This window comes from Lissotriton helveticus, chromosome 11 (assembly GCF_964261635.1).
Source record: "Lissotriton helveticus chromosome 11, aLisHel1.1, whole genome shotgun sequence".
Classification (NCBI taxonomy): Eukaryota; Metazoa; Chordata; class Amphibia; order Caudata; family Salamandridae; genus Lissotriton; species Lissotriton helveticus.
In genome coordinates this window covers 908,815,454-908,836,943 of record NC_136072.1, presented here as the reverse complement: position 1 = coordinate 908,836,943, position 21,490 = coordinate 908,815,454, and the positions used below count along the sequence as shown (strand labels likewise).

The 21,490-nt window shown below is 45.6% G+C and overlaps 1 protein-coding gene across 1 annotated transcript in view; it reads left to right on the top strand.

Annotated features, from left to right (window-relative positions):
* Positions 1 to 21,490, top strand: part of LOC144790917 (serine dehydratase-like) — a 118,705-nt gene that overhangs the window by 40,316 nt on the left and 56,899 nt on the right. Inside the window, exon 2 of the mRNA XM_078665554.1 lies at positions 18,614 to 18,653. Within this exon, the coding sequence (XP_078521680.1) occupies positions 18,614 to 18,653 (40 nt within the window). The remainder of the gene's footprint in view (positions 1 to 18,613; positions 18,654 to 21,490) is intronic.

Genomic DNA, 21,490 nt, shown 5'->3' with positions numbered 1-21,490 from the left:
TACTAACTTTAGAATTGCAGTTTGTGAATAGCAATGGGTTTACTCTACTATGGGTGGATATCCGTCCCTCCCTAAACACCCCTTTTACTCCTCACGCAACCCCTTCCATTTAGTAATAATATAAACCATTTTCCAGCCACCCTCTGGTCCTTCACACATTACTAGTAAGCAGTAAACTTACATGTGTGAGGATCTCAACATAGAAAAGAAGAGAGAGGTGGAGGTGGAAATTTCCACTCGTAGGTTTGTGCATTGCATTTTGCAGTGAGTAAGTAGTTCTACTGTATGCAGTTTGTTCCATCATTTGTTAATGGCAGATTGAGAATCTGGGCCTAAATTATTTTCTAAGGTTTAGAGTCAGGTTAGCATTACTTTTTCAATACAAATCAGATGCTAAACCTGTTTTGATATTTACAAACTCACAGTAATTGGTATTAGCATTGGCTTGTAAGTAAAAGTAATACAAAGCAGCGTGAAACACTGCTTTGCAGTACTTTGCATGAAGGGGGTGTTACATGGGTATGGGCCTTTCCATAAAACCACCCATGCTTTTTAATGCTAAGCTCTAGTCACTAACATTAGTAGAAAGGATTTAGCGCAAAAATTAACACCACTGAAAAGCAGGCGTTTAACAATTAAATGTTTTTCTGTGCTTTTCCGACTTAACATGCGTGCTGCACCGTACAGCACACAAACAAAGTAGCAACAGCTTTTCAACTTGTCTAGGCATAGTAGTTTGTACAAGATTGGTACCCTTCCTAAACAATACCTATGCTAGACACAGGCACACACCCTAGTGCTATGGCGCTAAGGTATGAGCCTGGTGCACCGCAGCTTTAGTGCCCACACCGCCATTCACTCCCGCCCGCCTGTACATATACACAATTCCTCCCCAATGAAACTCTGGAGACATATTTATGGGAAAGAACTGCTGCAGGTTTATTTCATACAACACACGTATGACGTTTTAAGGTGGGTCATCTTACGGGCTATCCAAAGCAGGCAGCCCCTCGCTGTCCCGCATGCCTAAGGAGCCATCTTGCACGGCGAGTCGATGCTCTGACGGTGCAGCACATTACCAACTTCGTTATACTCCCGCCCCCCCTGTCGGGGCGGAGCGGTGCGGCACACCCCCGGTCGGTTCAGGCCCCCCGACCGCCCAAAGGACTAACGGGGCGCCGTCGCGGTTTCCCGGAACCTCCTTCGGCTCCTGGTCCTTGGCTCAGGCACCCTTACTGTGCCAGGCAGAGGTACCCTTACTGTACCCTTCTGCTGCAGAGGTACCCTTACTGTACCCGTCTGCTTCCAGATCGCCCTGTACTCCGCCACAGCTCTGGAGGAGGCCCCCGTCGATGACAGAGCCCCCCACCCACCTAGCCACTTCCCGTCGCTGTTTCGTGCCTCTTATACGTCCAGGAGGATTGTGTCCACTCCCAATCTAGACAAGTGTTCCCTGTCTTTATCATAATACCCTTCAGTTTTCCTCTCGTATTGGTACTTGCCTAATGACACCCAGGCCTTCTGAACCACTGCATGCCCTTGATTATGCTACAAGGGCAGTTCTCAATTCTCGCAGGACTAGTTACCATCCCCATTCCTTAAGCTTACAGGAAGACGAGCTGGGCGACCGTGCATAGGAAATAACTTATGTCCTCTCTGTCAGGGTTTTAACTGTAATTCACCACCAGGTGATCAGTATCTTACATGTCGCTCTCGACTAAACAGGATCAAATTGCACCTTTTCGTGTTTGAGTGAATTTTAACCTGTCATACCCTTGGCCTACCCCCAAATAATTGGGGTCCAGTTACTCCAGGGGTTGTCAGACTTTCTGGTTACCCGGTTTGACATTTAACACACAGAAAACGGTTTCTGGCTCTAGAAGTTTTACTTAACTCTACCTTGTCCAAGAAAGCAAAGTGATGGGATTATGAAAGTTCCCCTGTAGACAGAATTATTTACTTGCTGCATGAGCACAGTAGCTGTAATAATTATGACAATAAATGTCCTGGCAAATCACTGCAAGATCATTATGGTGCTAGCAGGATATTGGTAAAAACGGATCTGGGGGAAAATGGATGGGCACAGTTTCTACAGTCATGATAGTGCAACATGCCTATGGTTACCCCACTTCCTGTGGCCGCCAATCGAAAGCTGATTGACACGATGACTATTTTACATGCATTGTGCTAGCACAATTGGACATCACACAATGTTAAGAATATAGCTGGCATAAGGTTAATGCCTTCCGTGAAAAGCACATCATGTAGCATGCAGATGACTGATTTGTATATTGTCGCTTGTTACTTGCAGCTCACAAACTGGAATCCTTCTGATCTACCACTGTGGACTATGAAGGATTCATGACTTTGGACAGTGCACGCCATCTTTTGATAATAGCCTTCCACTCTTGCCTGCACTAGTGCCTCTGCGTCGCCACGTAGAGCCATTGTATGAATGCTCTACCGCAGCTGAGGACTTGGCACCCAGCCGTTCCTTACTTGGGCAGTTCGGACCGCTCGCGTGGCCCCAATTATTGCTGATCGCCCGCTATGTACCTTTGCAAGGCCTGCAAAAGTATCCTCCCCCTCTGTTACTAATCCGTGCCCCATGCATGGGGACAGGGAGGGGGTCCCCTACAGGGAGTTGGTGATCGCCTGCTATTCCGTCCCGGGCTAGCCCACATACCATGGCGCCAAGTCAGCCTGGCAGCGTACGAGTGTTCCCGCAGTCCTACCTGACACCTGATGAGTAAAAAGGCCATCCAATCACCACTCGTGTAATTGTTTGTGAACACTGCGCACCTTATTTATTGCTCCATTACTAATACTCACAAATTGCTGCTCGTTGCACCTCAGGAGGACCATGTGCCTACCACGGTGCCACCCTACCCAGGGAGTCCTGCCTGGTCAAATTGATGGTGGAGGGCCCCCACAGCCCAATTTCAAGATTTAATCAGGAATACAAGTTCTGTTTAATTGCATGTGTTAGTTTGCTTTTTGTTGCTTCAGTAACCTAATTTGCTTTAGATGTCCACTCACTGGTCCTAATTTTATCAGGATTCATGGGTGTAACCAGCCTGCCCCCACCTCCAGGGCAGTATTGGGAGAACACGTGGGTCCCCCGACCCTAACACATTCCCCATTGGGTCTACCCATTCATCTGAAGACGCTGTTTCAATGGAAATTCTATTCTCCCTGCCTTGTGTTTGCCAGGTGATCAGTAGTTCACCAGTCTGCCCCTCGTTGCCGTGATATCCCGTATTCTGCGGTTGGTCCCCATTGCGATATGCCCGTCACCTCCCTCTGGTAGTACACTGTTCGCTACCTCTACCATGCGTTTGCGTCGATACTGACAAGGTAGCACTATAGCGTACGTAATGTTTGTTCTTATGTCTGTCGTCTGGTATGTATTGCATTGCTACTCTCCACTAGGCCACTGGTGTTTAGTGTTTACCATCTGTACTAGCACGGTGCCACCTTTGCTTACGTAGCGTGTGTTCATGTATTCTGACTGCCCGTCATGTATTGTAGTGTTGTACCTCTACTTGACTCTGAACCATAGCGACTTGACCCTCTGGGTTGCGAGAACTATTTCACCCAGTATCTCTTCTCGCAGGGATTGGTGGAGGATCGCTTGCATACCTCCAGCGCTTGCTGCAGAAGTGGTGTCTTGGACTAAGTCAAATATCCACAAGCTCCTTCTGCTGACGACCATGGCCCTACGGGTGTGTGGTTTAGGGACGCTCCTGAACTCATCCCCCTATTCTCCTCTTCAGGCCTTTAAACTGCCTCAACGTTCTCATCAGTCAACGACACCTCCAAATTTACTTGGTGCCATTTTATATCTGTGGCAATCAAAATGGGAAAGGACACTGGTATCTACTATAACCATTGGTTATATTTGACAACCCTCATAGACGCTTGGAAGTGTCCAGGAATTTTTGGGACAACAACAGAGGAATGATGTCTAAAGCAGTCAAAAAAAGGGAGAATAGGTTAAAAAGCAGTGTCACACCAAAACCCGAATTTAAAGAGGTGGGCACTGATAGTTAAAAAATACTTGGGTATATTAGATAATCGAGTTACTGGATTATCATATGTCTCTTATGAGTTGGTCGACATGTTTCAGCTCACCTGGGCCCAGCCGGGTCTGTGGAGCTTTCGTCAGGACAAAAAAAGGGAGATTGTACTCACACAACTTGTGTAGTTTTCAAATATTGTATGGAACTCTCATACTGAAATTCCTTCGTTTTAAGTAAATTTCGCCTCATCAGGGTGCGGAGAGTCGCATTCAGAGTAGTGGTCCTTGCCACGTGTAGGAGTCTCTTAGCTCCCAGTGCTGACTCTGCCCCTGGGAGCTAAGAGACTCCTACACGTGGCAACTCATAAGAGACATATGATAATCCAGTAACTCGATTATCTAATATACGTACCCAAGTATTTTTTAACTATCAGTGTCCACCTCTTTAAAATAAATTCTGGTTTTGGTGTGACACTGCTTTTTAACCTATTCTCCCTTTTTTTGACTGCTTTAGACATCATTCCTCTGCTGTTGTCCCAAAAATTCCTGGACACTTCTACTCTTACCAGAGGTTGCCTCGGGTGAGGCAGACATATAGCACGTCACTTGACTACCCAATGACTATGCCATGACGCTAGATAAGGGGCGGATAAAAAGATACACCGCATCGTAATAATCTAAGCGTCTATGAGGGTTGTCAAATATAACCAATGGTTATAGTAGATACCAGTGTCCTTTCCCATTTAGATTGCCACAGTATCGATTCAGGGGAACTGAATGGACTTTAATTCCTCTTCCCTCCTTTTTGATGAATGCCCTTTTATATCTGACAGGAACCCTTTCTAATATAGAAACTTCGACTCCCCTTGACTACTGAAATGTCGTAGCCGTGGACCTTCTACCTGTCTATGGTATTTTATCGTATCTATCACGAGTTAGCATCATAACTGTTCCGGCCCCACTAGCTGTCTGTTCATAACCCCTATGCTAATTAGGTCTCCTCATTCCTTTGTAGGGTGTTCGTCGAAGGACTTGGCGATTTTCTAGGGGGGGCACAACACTGACCTCGGGCGACCACTCCCTCCATGCTGAGAAATGTAAATATTGCGTCGGCTTTTAACCCGCATCTCACTCCCCTTCCGTTCGCCTGAAAGTGCGCTGTACAAGGTACTCTGCTGGTGTTCATGAACGTGTGTAGGCGTAAACACCGTGCACAGTTCGCAAGGTTTTTGGCGGGCAGTTCCGACGCACGTAGCTGCGGGCATACGCCGAGTCTGGTGTAGTGCCAATTGGTGGGGACCCAGCGGCATCCGTCTTCGAGCCTCTGGTAACTGAATACCTGATTGCGTGTTCTGAAGTCAGCCAACCATCGAAATTTAATACCCACTGAAAATTGTTAACTGTGGCCAAAACTAGCACGAATTCTCTGTAATTTACCCCGCGCCACTGAGCCCTTCGTGGTTCCACTGTGTGTCCGCCACCAAACACCCGATATTCAAGGGGTAGCTAACGTTTACTCTCAATTAAGATGTATCGATATGTTAGCCAAAGAAAAAGTATCCTACCACACGCAGCTGCCGACCCTCATGCTCTAATAATAGACTAATGCGGTAGTTCTCAAACTTTTAAAACCACGACGCACTGTGTAGTACGTCAAACTTTCGCGATCCAACTAGCTTTAATCAACATGATGTTTGTGTTTATGCAAGCATCGTGTGCTAGCACGTTGTCATGTAGATACGGCACATCCTCCATTGAAATGGTCACTACCTTTCTGCAGGCATACCGTTGTACTTATAAAACTATATTGCCCGCGAATCCGAATGTGTGGAATTCGCTTCCATCCTGTGTGACATACACCTGTTGCAGCGTGGCTCACCCCATTGCTCCCTAAGGCTCTAAATTCAACTCTATTAATGTCTCGGTTGTGTTCAGAGATGCCCCCGGAACTGTAGAGGCTTAATGAAGCCAGCCCCCCGCATCAAAGCTATCCTCCATATTTCTTCAGACGCAACGATGTTATTGAATTATGCAAAACGCATGGTATTCTCAGAGATGTTTCTCGTCACTATCAACGTTTGTATGATATCACCTCCTGAAATGTCATCAGATAAGCTAATTAGATCTCACTTCTAAAAATGCTAGAGTTATGCACCTTGGCTCGTTCCCAGGAAGCGGGGGCTGTCCCAGGGTGACCGCGAACGACGTTCTTCTGCCATCCCTGGCGGCATTCTTGATCACCGATGGCTGGGTCGCCCCAAATGAGACTACCCTGCCTGACCGGACTCGAAGGCACGGGCTGCCCAAAGCGCGGGACTGAGGCAATCGCCATTTTAGCTCGAGAATCCCCAAGAGGTGGGGGTTGGCCTCCGCACATGGTCGCCATCTTACCCAGTAACAAACCGCATAGTGCACCGCATGGCACCAATCCGGAGCTGGCAATACACTGACGCTGGCTTAACTTGTACCGGTGCTTAAGTGAAGTGGAGGTAGTAGGAGCCGCCGGAGATCTGAGGCTCTGGGTCACACAGTAACGTGATGCGAACGGCAATTTAACATTCTTCCCGAATACCTGCGCGTGCAACCCTCAATAAGTGCGATACGTTTTAAGTGTGCGTGCACCTAACAGGCAAGCCGGCACACGACATTTGAATCTAGCTCCTGGGTGTATACCCCTCAGGTATGGTTACGATCTATTATGTTAAATGAGTTTGGTTGCGAAGCGCGCGTAGAACATCAAAGCAAACAAATGCACGTCAGTAGCATGTTCCAATTCAAGTCGAGGTATCAGCGCCCCGCTACATTTTAAGCAAGGGGATCGTTTTTAAAACCCCGCGGACCGCAGCACTCTCTATGCTTTGAACATACACAGAGGTATGTTCCTCACTTGGCAACACGAACCGAACCGAACGATTCTTCTCAGGATTGATAACGTCAGTCTGTGTGTGCTTGGGATTCACTACGTTTTACCCGATACTCCAATCCGGTCGTAGACTAGATTGCTTCGTGCTACTATGTTCAGTTAACAACTCTATTTCAGCGTTTGACGCGATATTCTGATATCACTGTTCTCAGCCTTTTTAGTCCCACACACGTGGGTTGAATTGCAGCCCCACCTCACTCGTGAAATCACCGCGGCGAGCGCGATGCGGCGGCATTCGCGGTGACCCTGCCCCCCCCCCTTACACAGCGCAATTCAATTGATGCGCATCAGCCGGTAAAACATTGGGGGCCGAGTGGGGGGGGGGGTTGCATAACGGCCAGAAGGCGGCCCCGACTTCGCGTAAATAATTAGCATGTGCAAGTCTGGCAGGAGCCTCGACATCCTGCGATTTTGCACAAAATCCCTGATAACAACGCAATGGATTGTGTTCCCTGCCCCCGCAGTGTTGTGGTCTCGTGACTCGGTTGTGCACAGTGCGAACCTGGCACCGGGAGTGCCCTGCACAGACGCTCTTATTGTCACTGAATGCTGCGCCATGACTTTCCACACCAGACCGCTTCTCTCGGCCCTTCGGCTCCGGCAAAAGCACTTGGGGAAATCACCATTGTAGCGCCCGCTGCGATCGTTTCAGCAGCCATGCCGCTCAAATAGTTACTATCACAGCCTCGCTGACGCTCTACACTGGAGCTATCCCTCATGCGATTAGCCCCTTGAATGCTGAGCAAAAAAGGCGGGGGGGGGCCCTGGCTCTACTTGTACTACGCATTGACCGACTGTATGTCCGTTGGCCGAGAAAACAAGACAGCAACCAGATGGGGGTGGGCACGCCCGGTCAAGCCGGGACATGAGCTTGAATACAGCAGTACAGCGTAAGCATGAACTAAAAGTATTGTAATTCACGTCGTGTTCTCACACCCAACCACCCAGGCTTCTGGCCAAGGAAATTAAATGATACTGTGGCACCCGGAAATTAAATGCTAATGAGGCACACTTATCTTCCCAGGTATATAATAATTGCAACGTCCCTTGACCCGGTGCGGCTGCCAGACAGCAGGCGCGCCACAAGGCCACATAACTGCTTGACTCCTGGCCTGCAGGCAGCTCTTAACGACTGCACGGTGCCCCGACCACGTGCGGCTGCAGGCAACCTGCGCGCCGCAGAGCCACACACTTGCTTGAACGCGCGGTGCTCACATTGCACAACCCGTGTTTCAGGGAGACTAACTGTAGTGCCTTAACCATTCCCCTGGCGCCACAATTATCCACCGTGTACGTCATTGGTTCGGGCCGCTCAATGGCCTGCTGGCGGGCCGCCAATCTCGCTAGCCCTATCTGGCCTTCGCCCTCACGGATTCTCCACTTGATTTTCGGACCGTGAAGCCCTCGTTCCTAAACTACCCTACACGCTTCTCCGGGACGGTTGAACCTCCCCCCACCGCCCCGATCCCTTGATCTTCTAAGCCGTCCGCCCGCACCCACGACTAGCGTGGCCACCTCTCACTCCCCCCGTGGTGTTCCGCCACTGGGGCCCCGTCCAACCTGGTCATGCCCAGCGACAGGGGGAGGCAAGAGGGCAGCACATACCTAGTTCAGAAGGACACGCACGACGACACGACGAACGGCGCTCAGGCGGGCGGACCGGAAACAGCGCTTGAGCCGCGGGAGGCTGGGGTGGAGAGAGGCCGAGCCTTGGCCACCGCGGTAGATATAGCGGGTTCGCCCCTCCCACATGTAGGCCCTCCCCTGGCCTGTGAATGGTGAACGCGGGGCGGGGCGTCCCACCAGTGTCGGCTGGAGTTTGCCGGGTGGGACTAAGGCGCTGCCCCGCCCATGTTCCCCTGCGGGTCACGCGGTCAGCGGCAAAATCAGCACTGGTGCTAGGAGAGGGTAGGAGAGTGCCATATCTCTGTGAATATGGCGCTCTCCTGCGCTCTCTCTTTCATACAATGCAGTACATCATTTTTGGGTGCTGTGCTACGTTGCCTGATGCCATTCAGAAATCCGTTTTTTGGCCCAGTTTTTTTCATCTTATTATTCAATTCAATTCCATTTCTGTTTGGTACCTGGGATATGGATCGGAGGTTTGAGTATATCGGGGCATGTGTGAGAATTTCTGTTTGGGGATAGCGATAGAATATTTTAGGTAGTTACAGAATTTAAAATTTTGCAGTTTGAAGTCAGGCGCATGAAAGAGGTTGATTTTGTGCATGGATATCCTTAATGGAATATATTTTAGTATTTATCCAAGCTCCCAATACATGTGAAACCTGTCTATTTTCATCATTTTATTTTTCTACAGGGGAAAAGATGTGATATGCTTGAGCTGAATTTTAAACTTTTTGTATGTGGTTTTGGTGTCTCTGCAGCATCTTGTTTGATTTGTAGAAAGAAAAGCAGGCATTTCCCTAGGTCACAAGAAAGGTTACTGGGGCATATGAGTTAATGGTTTTTCTTTCAAAAGTTAGGAGTGTCTTTCAGTTTACGAGTTTCTCAACCATGCCTTTGACAGATAGAAAGGAGGTTTAATAATTGAAAATGTTTTTAGATGTAGTCTACCGATTTCGACTTAAATAAGGATCAGGACACCTTTCCAAAGGCTTTTTTATGTGTCATTAGTGCCATGGCTACATATAGGATGTTTGAGATACTGGATTGATTTATAAACTAAGGGGCATTTTTACAAGCACATTGCACCACAGGAATGTAACTGTTAATGACGTTCTGGTGGCGCAATACTCTGATTCATGTGTTTTAAATGGGGTAAACTGCATTTACCCTTTTCTCACAGTTTCCAGGGCTCAAAGAGATGAGACCAGCTTGATGAGACTGGCTTTCTAATGTTTCGAGTGAGGAACTTTTAAGCTTGGACTCTGTGTGAAAAACATACTAACAGGAAACGAAAGAGTTACACTTCAATAGCAAACAAGACTTAAAACATGTCTTTCGTACTAAGCTTTTGAGCTTTACTCAGAATTCTTTTTCATATAATAATTATTAGCCATGTAAGTCGATGCACATTATATTAACATTGGAAGGTGCCCAGATCTGTGGGCTAGATTTACATATTTATCTCAGCAGTGATTGCTTAACCGTCTGAGCTTTATTTCAAGTATGCAAGTTTTCAATGTATATGTCTAACAATTAGAATATCTAAGAAAAAAACAGTATGAGATGCAGAACCGAATTCCTTTGGCATTGGTTAGAGGAAGGGCTTCTTATGTGGATACACAGGGGCAGATTTACAAGCCCCTTACACCACTTATGTGTCACTTTTAACATGGGAAAAGTGGCGCAAAATTGGCGCAAGGGGCTTGTAAATCTGCCCCATAGAATATTAGATTTCTAACACACCATTCTCACCTGGGCACCACGAATTGAGCCTTCCAAACAGACAGACAGAAGTGATGCATCAGCTCCTGAACCTTGAAAGAAAACGTCCTCGTGAACTCAGTGAAGAACTTGCTGCAAAGAGAAGCCATGTGAGCCCAATAAATACCTTAGCCACACGAGATGTCTCTTTGCAGCATATTCCTTGATACCAGCTACTGACCTTTGCCCTCACCTGTCCTTGCCCTTAGTTCCCCACCCTGTTTATATGTGAACTTTCCCTCGCCACTTGAGACCTAGCTATTTTGACTGATGACCGATGGAGTTACCTTGTTTAAGACGGGCCATGGATTCCCTCCTTGGACGTCACCTACCCAGTCGGTCTTTAGACAGACTTCTTTTCATCTCTTCCCTCATCCTACCTCTTCTCACCTCCCCTTTCACCACTCCACTATTTTCTCTCTCCTTTCTCTCCTCTCTCAATGTTTTTGCTTATTTTGTTTTACGTATTGTGTAATTGTGATCATTTTCTGTTACATTGTGGAACCTAATGTAAAGCGCTCTGATACCTTCGGGTCTAGCCAGCGCTATATAAAACTCTTTAAATAAATAAATAACTAATTGCATCCACAGAGTTCTGGATCTAAAATCTATTTTGAGTGGCATTTAGCGGGTACAGAATGCGTCAGTGTGCCTTATTTGCCATCTTAAGGAATCTGATCCTTTCTTACAAGTACCTAGACCTCCCTACTGGCTGGCGCTTGAGCATCAAATTCAGTTCAGATGAGTCTGAGTGGGACACAAGGCCTTCTGCATTCCTCCACAATCCAACCTGACCAATCTTTTCTCCGCTTACATGCCAAGGTGCTCTCTCGTCCTGGAGTCATGGCTGAGGATCCTGGCCTCGTGCATGGATGGGAGGTCTACCTCCTAGTTCTATTAGGGCCTACATTCTGGAATAGCTTTCCACTTCAACATCTGGATAAAATCCATCTGGAGGTGCACAAAGATGCCCCAATGAGGAGGGTGGGCAGCAGACGTGGTCCTAATCCCTTTCCCAGCATTATGGGACTAATAGGTGATACAGGAATACCAATGATTTTGGGCCATATGTATCAAAAAGTCATTTTGTGATTCTCAAATAGCGATTTTTTGCGAATCGCTATTTGAGAATCGCAAAATGCTATGTATGTAGGATTTGCAATACATTTTGCAAATCCTACATATTCCGTAATTGCGAATCTCAAATTGCGATTCGCAATTAAGGAATACCTCCCCATTCATTCCTATGGGCCTAGAGGCCCCTAGGAATGATTGGGAAGACATTCTCAATTTGCGATTTGCGATTAGCGCATCACAAATTGAGAATGCAATTCCAAGGGTGCAAAGGTGTCAAAAGGACACCCTGTTGCACCCCTGAAATAAGCATGGGTGTACATGTGGCACACATACATGCCCTAAGGGCATGTATGTGTGTCACATGGCACTTAAAAAAATGCAAAAAAGTGCATTTTTCAAAGAAATCGCAAATTACCACCAACTTGAAGTTGGTGGTAATTTGCGATTCCTTAAGGCGAAATTGCACTTTGCGATTCCTTAAATGCAATTGCAAAATAAGACATCGCAAATTTTGCGATTCCTTATTTTGCACGCAGATTTGCTTCCATCTAGCAAAATGTGGATCGCAAAATTTCGGCGTTTGCGAACACATTTGTGCTTGATACATATGGCCCTTTGTGCCATAGAAAAAAAGAAGGGTGCATACCTGTGGGTAACATACAGTCCCTACCAAAATTGGCTGCTCCGTGATACAAACGTGCGAGGTTGAGGAGCAGAAATATCGGTGTGACCACATGCTCAATGATGCTTGTCTACACCCCTTCAGGGCCCCTTTCACATTTCTGCTTGATATAAGGTTGTTGAAGGAACTAGCCTCTGAAAGTGAGAAACAAAGACACATTTTCAGAGAATATACAGGCAATAAATCAGTTGTAATAGCATCAGCCTTTTTCAGACAAAGTGGCTTTTCTTAGGGCTGAGTCATTGTGAGGTTATTGATGAGCGGCACAATTGACCTCTACTAACCGCTATGGCATGTCTAGGGCGTTCAGAAGAATTTACACATATTGAATTTTTGAACTGGTTTCCAGCAGATCTTAAGAATTCCATCTGCTTATCTTTGGCTATTGTACATGCTCAGACTCATGCAACAAGTTCAGCTCCTTAGATGGAACTTTCATTTGGTAAACTACAACTTTCTACAACTTGGTATATAATTAAATACTGCGTATCACACAGCCTGGACACCTTCATCATTTTCGAGATAGGATCCATCAACAAAGTATATCAGTTTACAACTGGGACTAAGGACATCAGGTAATTCAGCACAGGGTTATTGACATGAGTGATAATATTTAAACAGTCCAGGGGTCTTCTTTCCCCAGATTGGATATCAGAGAAGTGGGTTCAGGCTGGGGCAACTGGTGAGAGGGATTTATAAAAGACAATTAAGTCTCATATAAGCATGAGCGGGCTGTAGAGGGGAAACGGTATGCAGCGTTTAGAACGCAAGCATTACCACGGAATACCTTTACAACGCGGGCGTAACAACGAAAGTTGTTACCACGCATTGCACTGGGGGGCGCTCAAGGATAGTAAATGATTTAATTTACTATCCCAACACCTTCCCTACTATCCACGGGGACTGGTGTTGGAATAGTAAATTAAATTAATCAATTTTGCACCCCCCAGCGCAATGCGTGGTAACAACTTTCGTTGTTACGAACGCGTTGTAAAGGTACGCGTTGTCAATGTATGCGTTCTAACGTCATACATCCGGGGAAACAACCATTACAATGCAGTCATTACAACGCACTACCTTTTCAACACTGCTGCTACAACGCATCTGCCTTTACATTGCATGGCATTACCACGCATGCTAACACAACGTATGTCACTACAACACATGCCATTACAACTCATACCATTACAGCGCCGGCCATTACCACGCATTATAAGGTAAGTAGTGGAGATTTTTTAGTTTTACGGTGGGTATGGGTTTTGGGTTACATGGGACTAGTAATTTTAAACGCTACGCTATTCAACACTTTCCCTACTATTGAATTCACTGGAGTAGGAATAGTATTTTTTCCCCTACACTATCCAACATTTACCCTACTGTTGCACTCACTGTAGGGGGAATAGTAATTTTTACCCCTACACTATCCAACTCTTACCCCACTGTTACCCTAAAAGTATTATGCGTTGCAATGGTATGTGTTGTGATGGTATGTTTTGTAATGGTAGTTTTTAAAAATGCGTTGTAATGGCATGAGCTGTCATTGTTTGCGATGTAACGTCATATATTCGCTGTAGAGAGGTGTTGGTTTTCGTGCTGAGAAAGAGGGCAACAAGAGCATAGGGCACAACAACAGTCAAAAGAGAACTCAACAAAGTGTTTTCAGAGTCTTCAACAAGACACGCGGCAGCAGCCTAACAGCGAAGACATGGCAGGAGCTCATTTGCGACTGGGTCCAAGGCTGCACATTAGTAAGCTACTGCCTTTTCCTCTTACCTGTGGTGTTGGACCAACACCCAAATGGCAAACCCATTACATTTGTGACATTACAGGGTAAAAGGTTTAGCATAATCAGGAAGTCCTAGAGCAGATGCAGAATTGAATGCCTTTTTGTTTTGTACAACTGCAATCCCGGCTTCCCTAGTCCATTACAGGAGTTTAGTGGTATATTTTCTTACCTAATCCTGCATTCCATAGTGGCATCACATAAACTACTAAATCTAGGTGTATGTTTCATAAATCACTGTGCCTTCCACAGACTAAGAGCCCTTAATGGTTTGAACGAAGGCCAACCAAACTCCTCATCCCACACACTGTACTGCAAGCTCAAAGACAGCCTCCTCATCAAACACACTGTACTGCAAGCTCAAAGACAATCCTGGCTCCGTTTCCTTTTTTAATCGGGGTGGGCTCCCGATTTAGCGTCCTTTCCTTTGGAGGCCAATGGAGCAGGGTAGGCTCCTGGTTTCATCTTCTCTTCATTGGGCGTACTCTCGACGTCGTCTCCTTCGCTCAGCGGACCAGGGTGGACCGTAATAGATGGGCAAAACACACTTCGATGGTGGCTCCTGATCCCACCAGCTTGTCGCCAGTTGTCATGTTCTGCCAATGACCACGCATATACCGGTAGGTGATTTCTTTGTTTCTTTATTTATTGACCCTAGCCCCGTGCCCACACGCACGTCTAATTCCTTGCCCCTAGTCCCCTGGAAGTGCCCGCTCCACTCCCTGACTGGAAGTGGTGTCCGGTCTCTGTCCCCTCCCTTAGGTCATCCAAGTGCAGGGTCCTAGTGCCCCTGACCCCAGGTCACTACACTTGTGACAGGGTCGCAGTTTTCCATCATTGATGTATTGAAAGACCAGCATACAGAAAGTGATCATTTTCCACAGCACATCAAAATGAACCTCGATATTCCAACTTTTGAAGTAGCTCAGATTCCGGGATCTACGCCTCATGCAATGAACCTGAAGATGTTACTTTGGAAGGACACTATTGCAATTTCAAAGTCAGCACTCAAAGCCTTTTTAGTCATGCAGTTAGCCAACCCCCCAAATCCCATCAACACATGGGAGACCTTAGTAACAACTATACTCGCGTGCCCAAAAACCAGCAAATGGCAAGATCCACCAACTGACTCTTAGCCTGGCAAGGCTCTGCAGCCTGGTGCCAGTACTAAGATCCTTAAAAAGGGCGTTAAACAGAGAGTTACAACTACAATCCAGCAACCATTTAAACAAAAAAACAACAAAGAAATGGTCAGGGTGTAATGAAGACAATATAAAAGCATGATTTGGAAGCATAAGAATAACCAGACTGACAACGTTTGGGCCAAATGTCTTGTAGCCTGTAAAAGTTATAACTCCCAAAAATTAGGGGGGATTATAAACAAACTTAAAAAAGGACAGCTAGCTGCCAACAATGCCAACATTTCTGAAGACACCTGGGTTTCACATCTTCGATCTTTGGGGCAGCCAAGGAACTCTAGGACTCCACCGGAACCCGCCCACCAGCCTCCCTCATCATTTCATCCACTTTGTGCACAGAACTAAGATTAGACACATCATCCGCTAAAATAAGGTAAATGGTGCTCCTGGCTCAAACTGCCCCCCAGGCACTATTTAAAGCCTACCCACCAACATGGGCCAAAAATTCGAACACAGTTTATAGCACTCATGATTGGTCAGATCCCAGACTCATGGCGAGTAGCCACCATATATCCGAACTTCAAAGGCAGAGACCCTTCAATTTCGGGAAACTACTGGCAAATTCCACTATTATGGAGAAGGCTAAGCCGTTCTAGGGAGCACAAAAAACAACCACACTGGGATGTTGAAGAAAGCCCTCACTCACCACCTAGTGATGACATGCTTCATCATCGGGCCCCACCAAAGAGACCGAGTGTCTCTTTGGTGTGCTGCAACGCCAGGATTACTGCGGAGCGGGATGGTGAGTTTAGGGCGTGTTTAAAGCAAATGTGAGCTAGTGAATGATGGGGGTATTTAAAATGGTCAGTAGTGTATCTGAGGTAATAATTGATTATTGATTACTGACCGGGGAACAAGAGTGTCAGTGTACTCTCCCTACCTCTCTCCTTGTTACTCAAATTCCACTATTAGACAATGATGCAAAATATTATGGGGCCTCCACCTAGAGGAGCTTGATTCTTGGGGATCCAAAAATATTATTATGCCGATAAACCAAAACAGATTCAGAAATGAAATTGGGCACTACTACCAATATAATGGCCATTGCACTCATGATTGAGAAGACAAAATTGAGCCGCTCTCTTCTCTACATTGGTTTTGTAGATTTCAAGGCGGTCTTTAACCTGATCCCAAGAGTTCTCTTATGGACAAATCTGGCATCTGAGTTAAATCCATCATTCTTTTGCTCACCATGCCATCCCAGTTTAGACCTGGCCATATGCAAATCAGTCTTGACCCTGTGCCTCATGGGAAAAGTCCAGCCCGAACTACCAAGAAAAGACAGGGCTTGGCAGTTCGGGCTGGACTGTTCCCATGAGGCACAGGGTCAAGGCTGATTTGCATATGGCCATGTCTGAACTGGGGTGGTGTGGAGTGCAAAAAAACGATGGATTTAGGCCCAGATCTCTGTACTGGGGTGAATGTATGACATTGTTCTGCATTCTGTCCATCAACTGTTGGTTTTGCTTCTGTTTACCTTAAGCATACCATAAATAATTAAACAAATACTAATAATAATGATATGGCCAGGCAGGGCATGTCAAGTGGAGATTCTTGTGAGGCCCTAAGGGCTATGGTTTAGTAAATGATCTTTAACAACTCCTGGGATTTTTGTGGGGTCAGAAGGCTGTTCTGGCTGAGGTCATTTGGGTTTTTCTAGTGCCCGCTCTGCTGAGTCCACATTCCAGGCTGCGTGATGAACGTTTGATGGCGGGGTTACTGATATCTTGCCTCTATAATGGCCTCTGGCTTTGGGAGAACTTCGGTGACATTCTAAAATTACTGTCAGTGTTTCCCAGGTAGAGTTGTGCCTCTTTGACAGCAGGCGCTTATCGGAAGACCTATAAATGGCATGATCTTAGCCTTTGAGACCCCTTCCTGCACAAAAACTATGCTGATCACAACTCAAACACCATTGCGTTGTGGTACAAGAGTGCCTACTTTGGTGCATGGCCACTGAAAATGCACCAGCCCAGGGGAGAGCAGAACTGTGGCACTGTTTTGTATATATGTCACAGTTCTGCTCTCTCCAGTTCACACAAAGCAGCACAGCAACTTGCCTGCTTTCCTGCACTGTGTTAACTTTTCGTAAATCTGGGCCTTTGTGTATTTCAGCTTGCTTTAGTTTGAATGTGCCAATCATCCTTCTATCTGCTGCCCCAGTTCAACTATCTTACATACCTCCTCTCTATCTCATCTCTCTTCCCTTGTTCTTGGGGCATTTTAGTTCGTATTTCTCTCACCAACTGCTATATAATTTTCTCCTTGTCTGAATGCCTGTCTCTTTCGGTTGTATGATGTTACAATGAATTCCGTTGCAACGCATGCCTTTACCACGCATGCGTTACAAAGCAAATTCCTTCCCCATGCATATTCTTTACCACGAAAATGCCTTTAACACGCACACTTTTACAACGATTTTCGTTGTGAAACTATGCATGTTATTGGCATTTTTATGTTAAAGGATATTTTCTATCACTATTAATTAATCCTTATATTTTTCCCCTGCGAAATACCCCCTCATTCCTCCTTACCTCTCCACTTCAAGCCCTTCCGAGGTGACGTTTCACATCGTTAAGAGGAAATGGAAGTGTCTTTCCGTTTCCCCTAACAACGCCCATTTCCTCCACATTTTTTCTCTTCAGTTTCTTCATCTTACGGAATCAGTTGAGTTTCTTTTTTGGGGGGGGAGACCCCCCAATCCCTCCCCTTTTTTTTTGTAATCTTTTGCACACATGCCTTTACTACGTATCTCGTAGTGAAGGTATGCGTGGTAAAGGCTTTTCGTTGTAACCACGCATGCGTGGTTATGGTTACTCGTGGTAGTTGTAGTGGCCGTTCCCTGTCTCTTTCCCTTTCTCTTTCTCGTTCTCTTTCTCTTTCTCTTTTCTCTAGTTCTCCTTCTCCTTCTCTTTCTCTCTCTTTCCATTTCTCTTTCTCTCTCTCATCTCCCTAGTCTTGTACACTCTCATCTATCTCTCCCCATCACATCTTGCTCTTGCCCTCACTATCTGAGTTCTGTTACTAATATTCTTTCTGTATACAGTGTTTATGAACAGAGTCTTTGGCCTTGCATGGCACATCGCTGGGCATACAGCACTTTGGCCAACTACTGGGTTCAGCCATATGCCCCCACAACATGCTGTGCATGGGCTTCGGGCGGTGATGCATTGTAGTCCTTGGGTGTAGGACATGGTCTTCAGGCACACCCTGTGACCCTCCACTCTGTCTCAGAACCATGTGGACTTTATTGTACATTATTTTCCCTGGAATCTGAAGTTCCTGAAAGGGATCAGCAGAACCAATGCGAGCCTGTATCCTAAATCTGCTTCTGCTGGACTTGGGGGATTCCTCAGGGTCTGCCAAACTGATTTTGAAACCCTGGGTCCCGGGAACCTACACCCCAATTTTGAGAGAAATACATACTTATTTACACTGTTCTCTTTTCTCACTCCCACAGTCCCTGCATTGTTCAGTGCTTTTTCTGCTTCAAAAAGTCAAACTAAAATGTTAATTTGTTGTCTTTTCTTTTTTGCAGTATGTGGAGCAAGGCACCAAACACTTCATATGTTCCTCAGGTAAAGCAGTGATTGCTGATTTGTTATTCCGAGGGTATAAGGAAGTGATTAAGGAAAGGAGGGAGGAAGAAAGAAATAAGTGAGGAAGGGCTAACAAATACGTTGGGAATGACTATCAAGGGCAAACTGTCAAAGGGGGGAAAGGAACGAAGAATTGAATGAAGCTATTAAAGAAATGATGCAGAATCAAAGAGGTAGCAAGGCAAATTGGAAAAACTGTCAAGAAATGGGGAAATAGATACCCATAACAAAAAAAAACAGGCATGACTGAAGGAAGGAGGGCTGGCTGAAGTAACTAGTGAGAACTAGAGAGAGATAGAAAATATAGTTCTGGAGAAAAGGAGGAAAGGGAAGAAGGACGGAAGAGAGGACGAAGAGTAACGAAATTGGATCGAGAGGAATTAAGAAAGGGAATTTGAAATGAAAGAAAGAAGGCAGCGAGTTATGGAAAGATGAATTAAAGGAGGAAGCAATAAGAGTAATGGGGAAAAACCCATTGACTAAACAAGGGAGACAGAAAGGATGAGATGAAAGGATGAAGAAAGCACTAGAAAAGTGAATGAAGGAGAGAAGATAAAAAGGGAGGATGAAAATTAGGGTGTTGAAATAAAAAAGGAATAAAGGCCTGTTAAAAGGAGAGTAGCGAATGAGAAGAAGGAAGGATGGAAGAATAGCAGAGGTAAGTCAGAGAAGCAGCAAGGGATGCTCTCCCACCTCGTTTGCTTTTCCTCCAGAAGTTTCTGTATAGTTTTACAGTCCCAAGTAAGCCATGAGTCACGTGAGCTGAAGTGTCCCTTTCAACAAAAGTCCGGTTCCTGCTATCACTGGGCTCTCTTGTTCCTGGATATAAGTGAGCTTGTCAGGGAGAGATTAAAAATCAATATTTACGTATCCCTTGCTCCAAGTGAGGCTGAATGGACACAGGCACGGCAAATTCTGAATGTCCCCTCCCCTTGCAGGAAGAACACTCATTGTGCATCAGGGCCATTGATGTCTTGTTTTCTGAGCCCAAAATGCCAGTCTGGCTGCCTTAACAAGGCCGTGAGACCGGCGTTTCCTTTTTTTTTTGCTGAAAGTGCTCGCGCCGGGGTGTGTGAAGGGTGCAGCGGCCAGGGTGTTTGGGGGTCTTCACCAGCTCAGTGATCTGGTGACCCCTCGAGTACTTTAGATCACTTCCTACGTCCTTACATTGCCTTGGCCAGAGGAGTCCCCACAACTGATCTGAAGGAGTTGGCTACAAGGGGTATTCCGTCAGTTTTAACAAACAACACAACTTCAGTAGGCTGATAAGGATGAAATTTAAAAGGCAGTGATATGTTTATTGAAATATTATTAAATAGAACCTGTTTGCCCCAGTACAACCCACGAATTTTGCAGATTTACCTGCGAACACAATGTATTTAGCTGCCCTTCTTTGGTATACATGTTCAAAATTAGTATGAAGAACTGAATAGAAACATGCCCATCGCAAGAATAAGGGACATCTCAGAGAGAGTACCAGACATTGACATCACAATGATATTTTGAATTCAGCAACACTTGCCCTGCCTACGCTGTCTTTCTGACCCTCAAAGTGGACCAGCCTTATTTACTGGATTCAAAGATTTGATGAAGACTTTATAAAATGGCGGGACAGGTGTGCAAACGGCAAGATGAGGCCATATTTGCAACCTCTCTGTTGTGTCATGGACAACAAGACAGTTGATCATCCTAGAAAAAACAACCAATTTTCCAAAATGATTTCAAAGTACAATTTAAGGTTAAAGGGTCTTTGACACATAAACCAGTTCTAAGGAGGTTCAGTGAAACTTACATCTGCCTTTGGAGCTGTAAAAAAGATCTATTTACAACATGAGATGAAGGCATGGTCTCAGATGTACTCTGTATGGCTGCCTTATTGTAACAAATATATATCAATGGGAAGGGCTGTAGCCAAATGTTGAGCGACAGCAGCGATGCTGGACTACAAACAACAGAAACCTGGCCAGGCGTACTTTGACCCTTCCAGGAAGGAAGGCTCTGTCCTGGAAGGCTAACCTGTGCAAATATAGCTTCTCCTTTCATTAAAAATGTCTGCACTCTGACCTACCATAGTTTTCCTTTGCAAGGGAAAGCGCGGCCTTGTGGACGGATTAATGTAGAGCTGCACATAACTAGAGAATATACATGTAGCCTAAATAAACAAGTAGCCGCCGATAACCAAAGTAGCCTTCTGAGCCTCTTTACACATGCAAATATCAGGCCCTTACTTACAGAGCCGCCATTGAGCCATTACACAGTCAGGAATAATCAGGGGAATGAAGCTTTGGACTTGAAAATCAAGTCAAAATCAAGCTTATTTCAATTGCAAAGGGAATCATAGTGTTTCAACAAATGTAAAACACAATGTGTAATAATAACACGTGGAATCAAGATACATTCATAGAAAAAAGTCACAATAGTCAACAGAGGACACCTGCCTTTCTGAATGAGATCCTAACATGTCTCTAAGGATGGCATTCTAGTTTCTTCTTTTCGGGTGGTGGGAGCAGGTCCTGTTGATCAGCCACTGGATTTCCTACTCTATCCCCATTCCTTTGACCTCTGACTGGAGGCCCTCACGACAGTTTTACATAATATGCATGTGGCCGGTATGATAGGAACATAAGCTAATATATACAAGATGCAGAAGTAGACGAAGCAGCTAAAAGTCAGTCAGAGCTTTAAATATATTTCTGTACTTGCTTTTTTTTATATTTTATCTTGCAATTAATTACAACACTGCCTAAAACAGAAGGCTTGCTGCCCCTTTCCATACAAAATTAAAAACCAAAAATTAATCACAACACCACAATCAC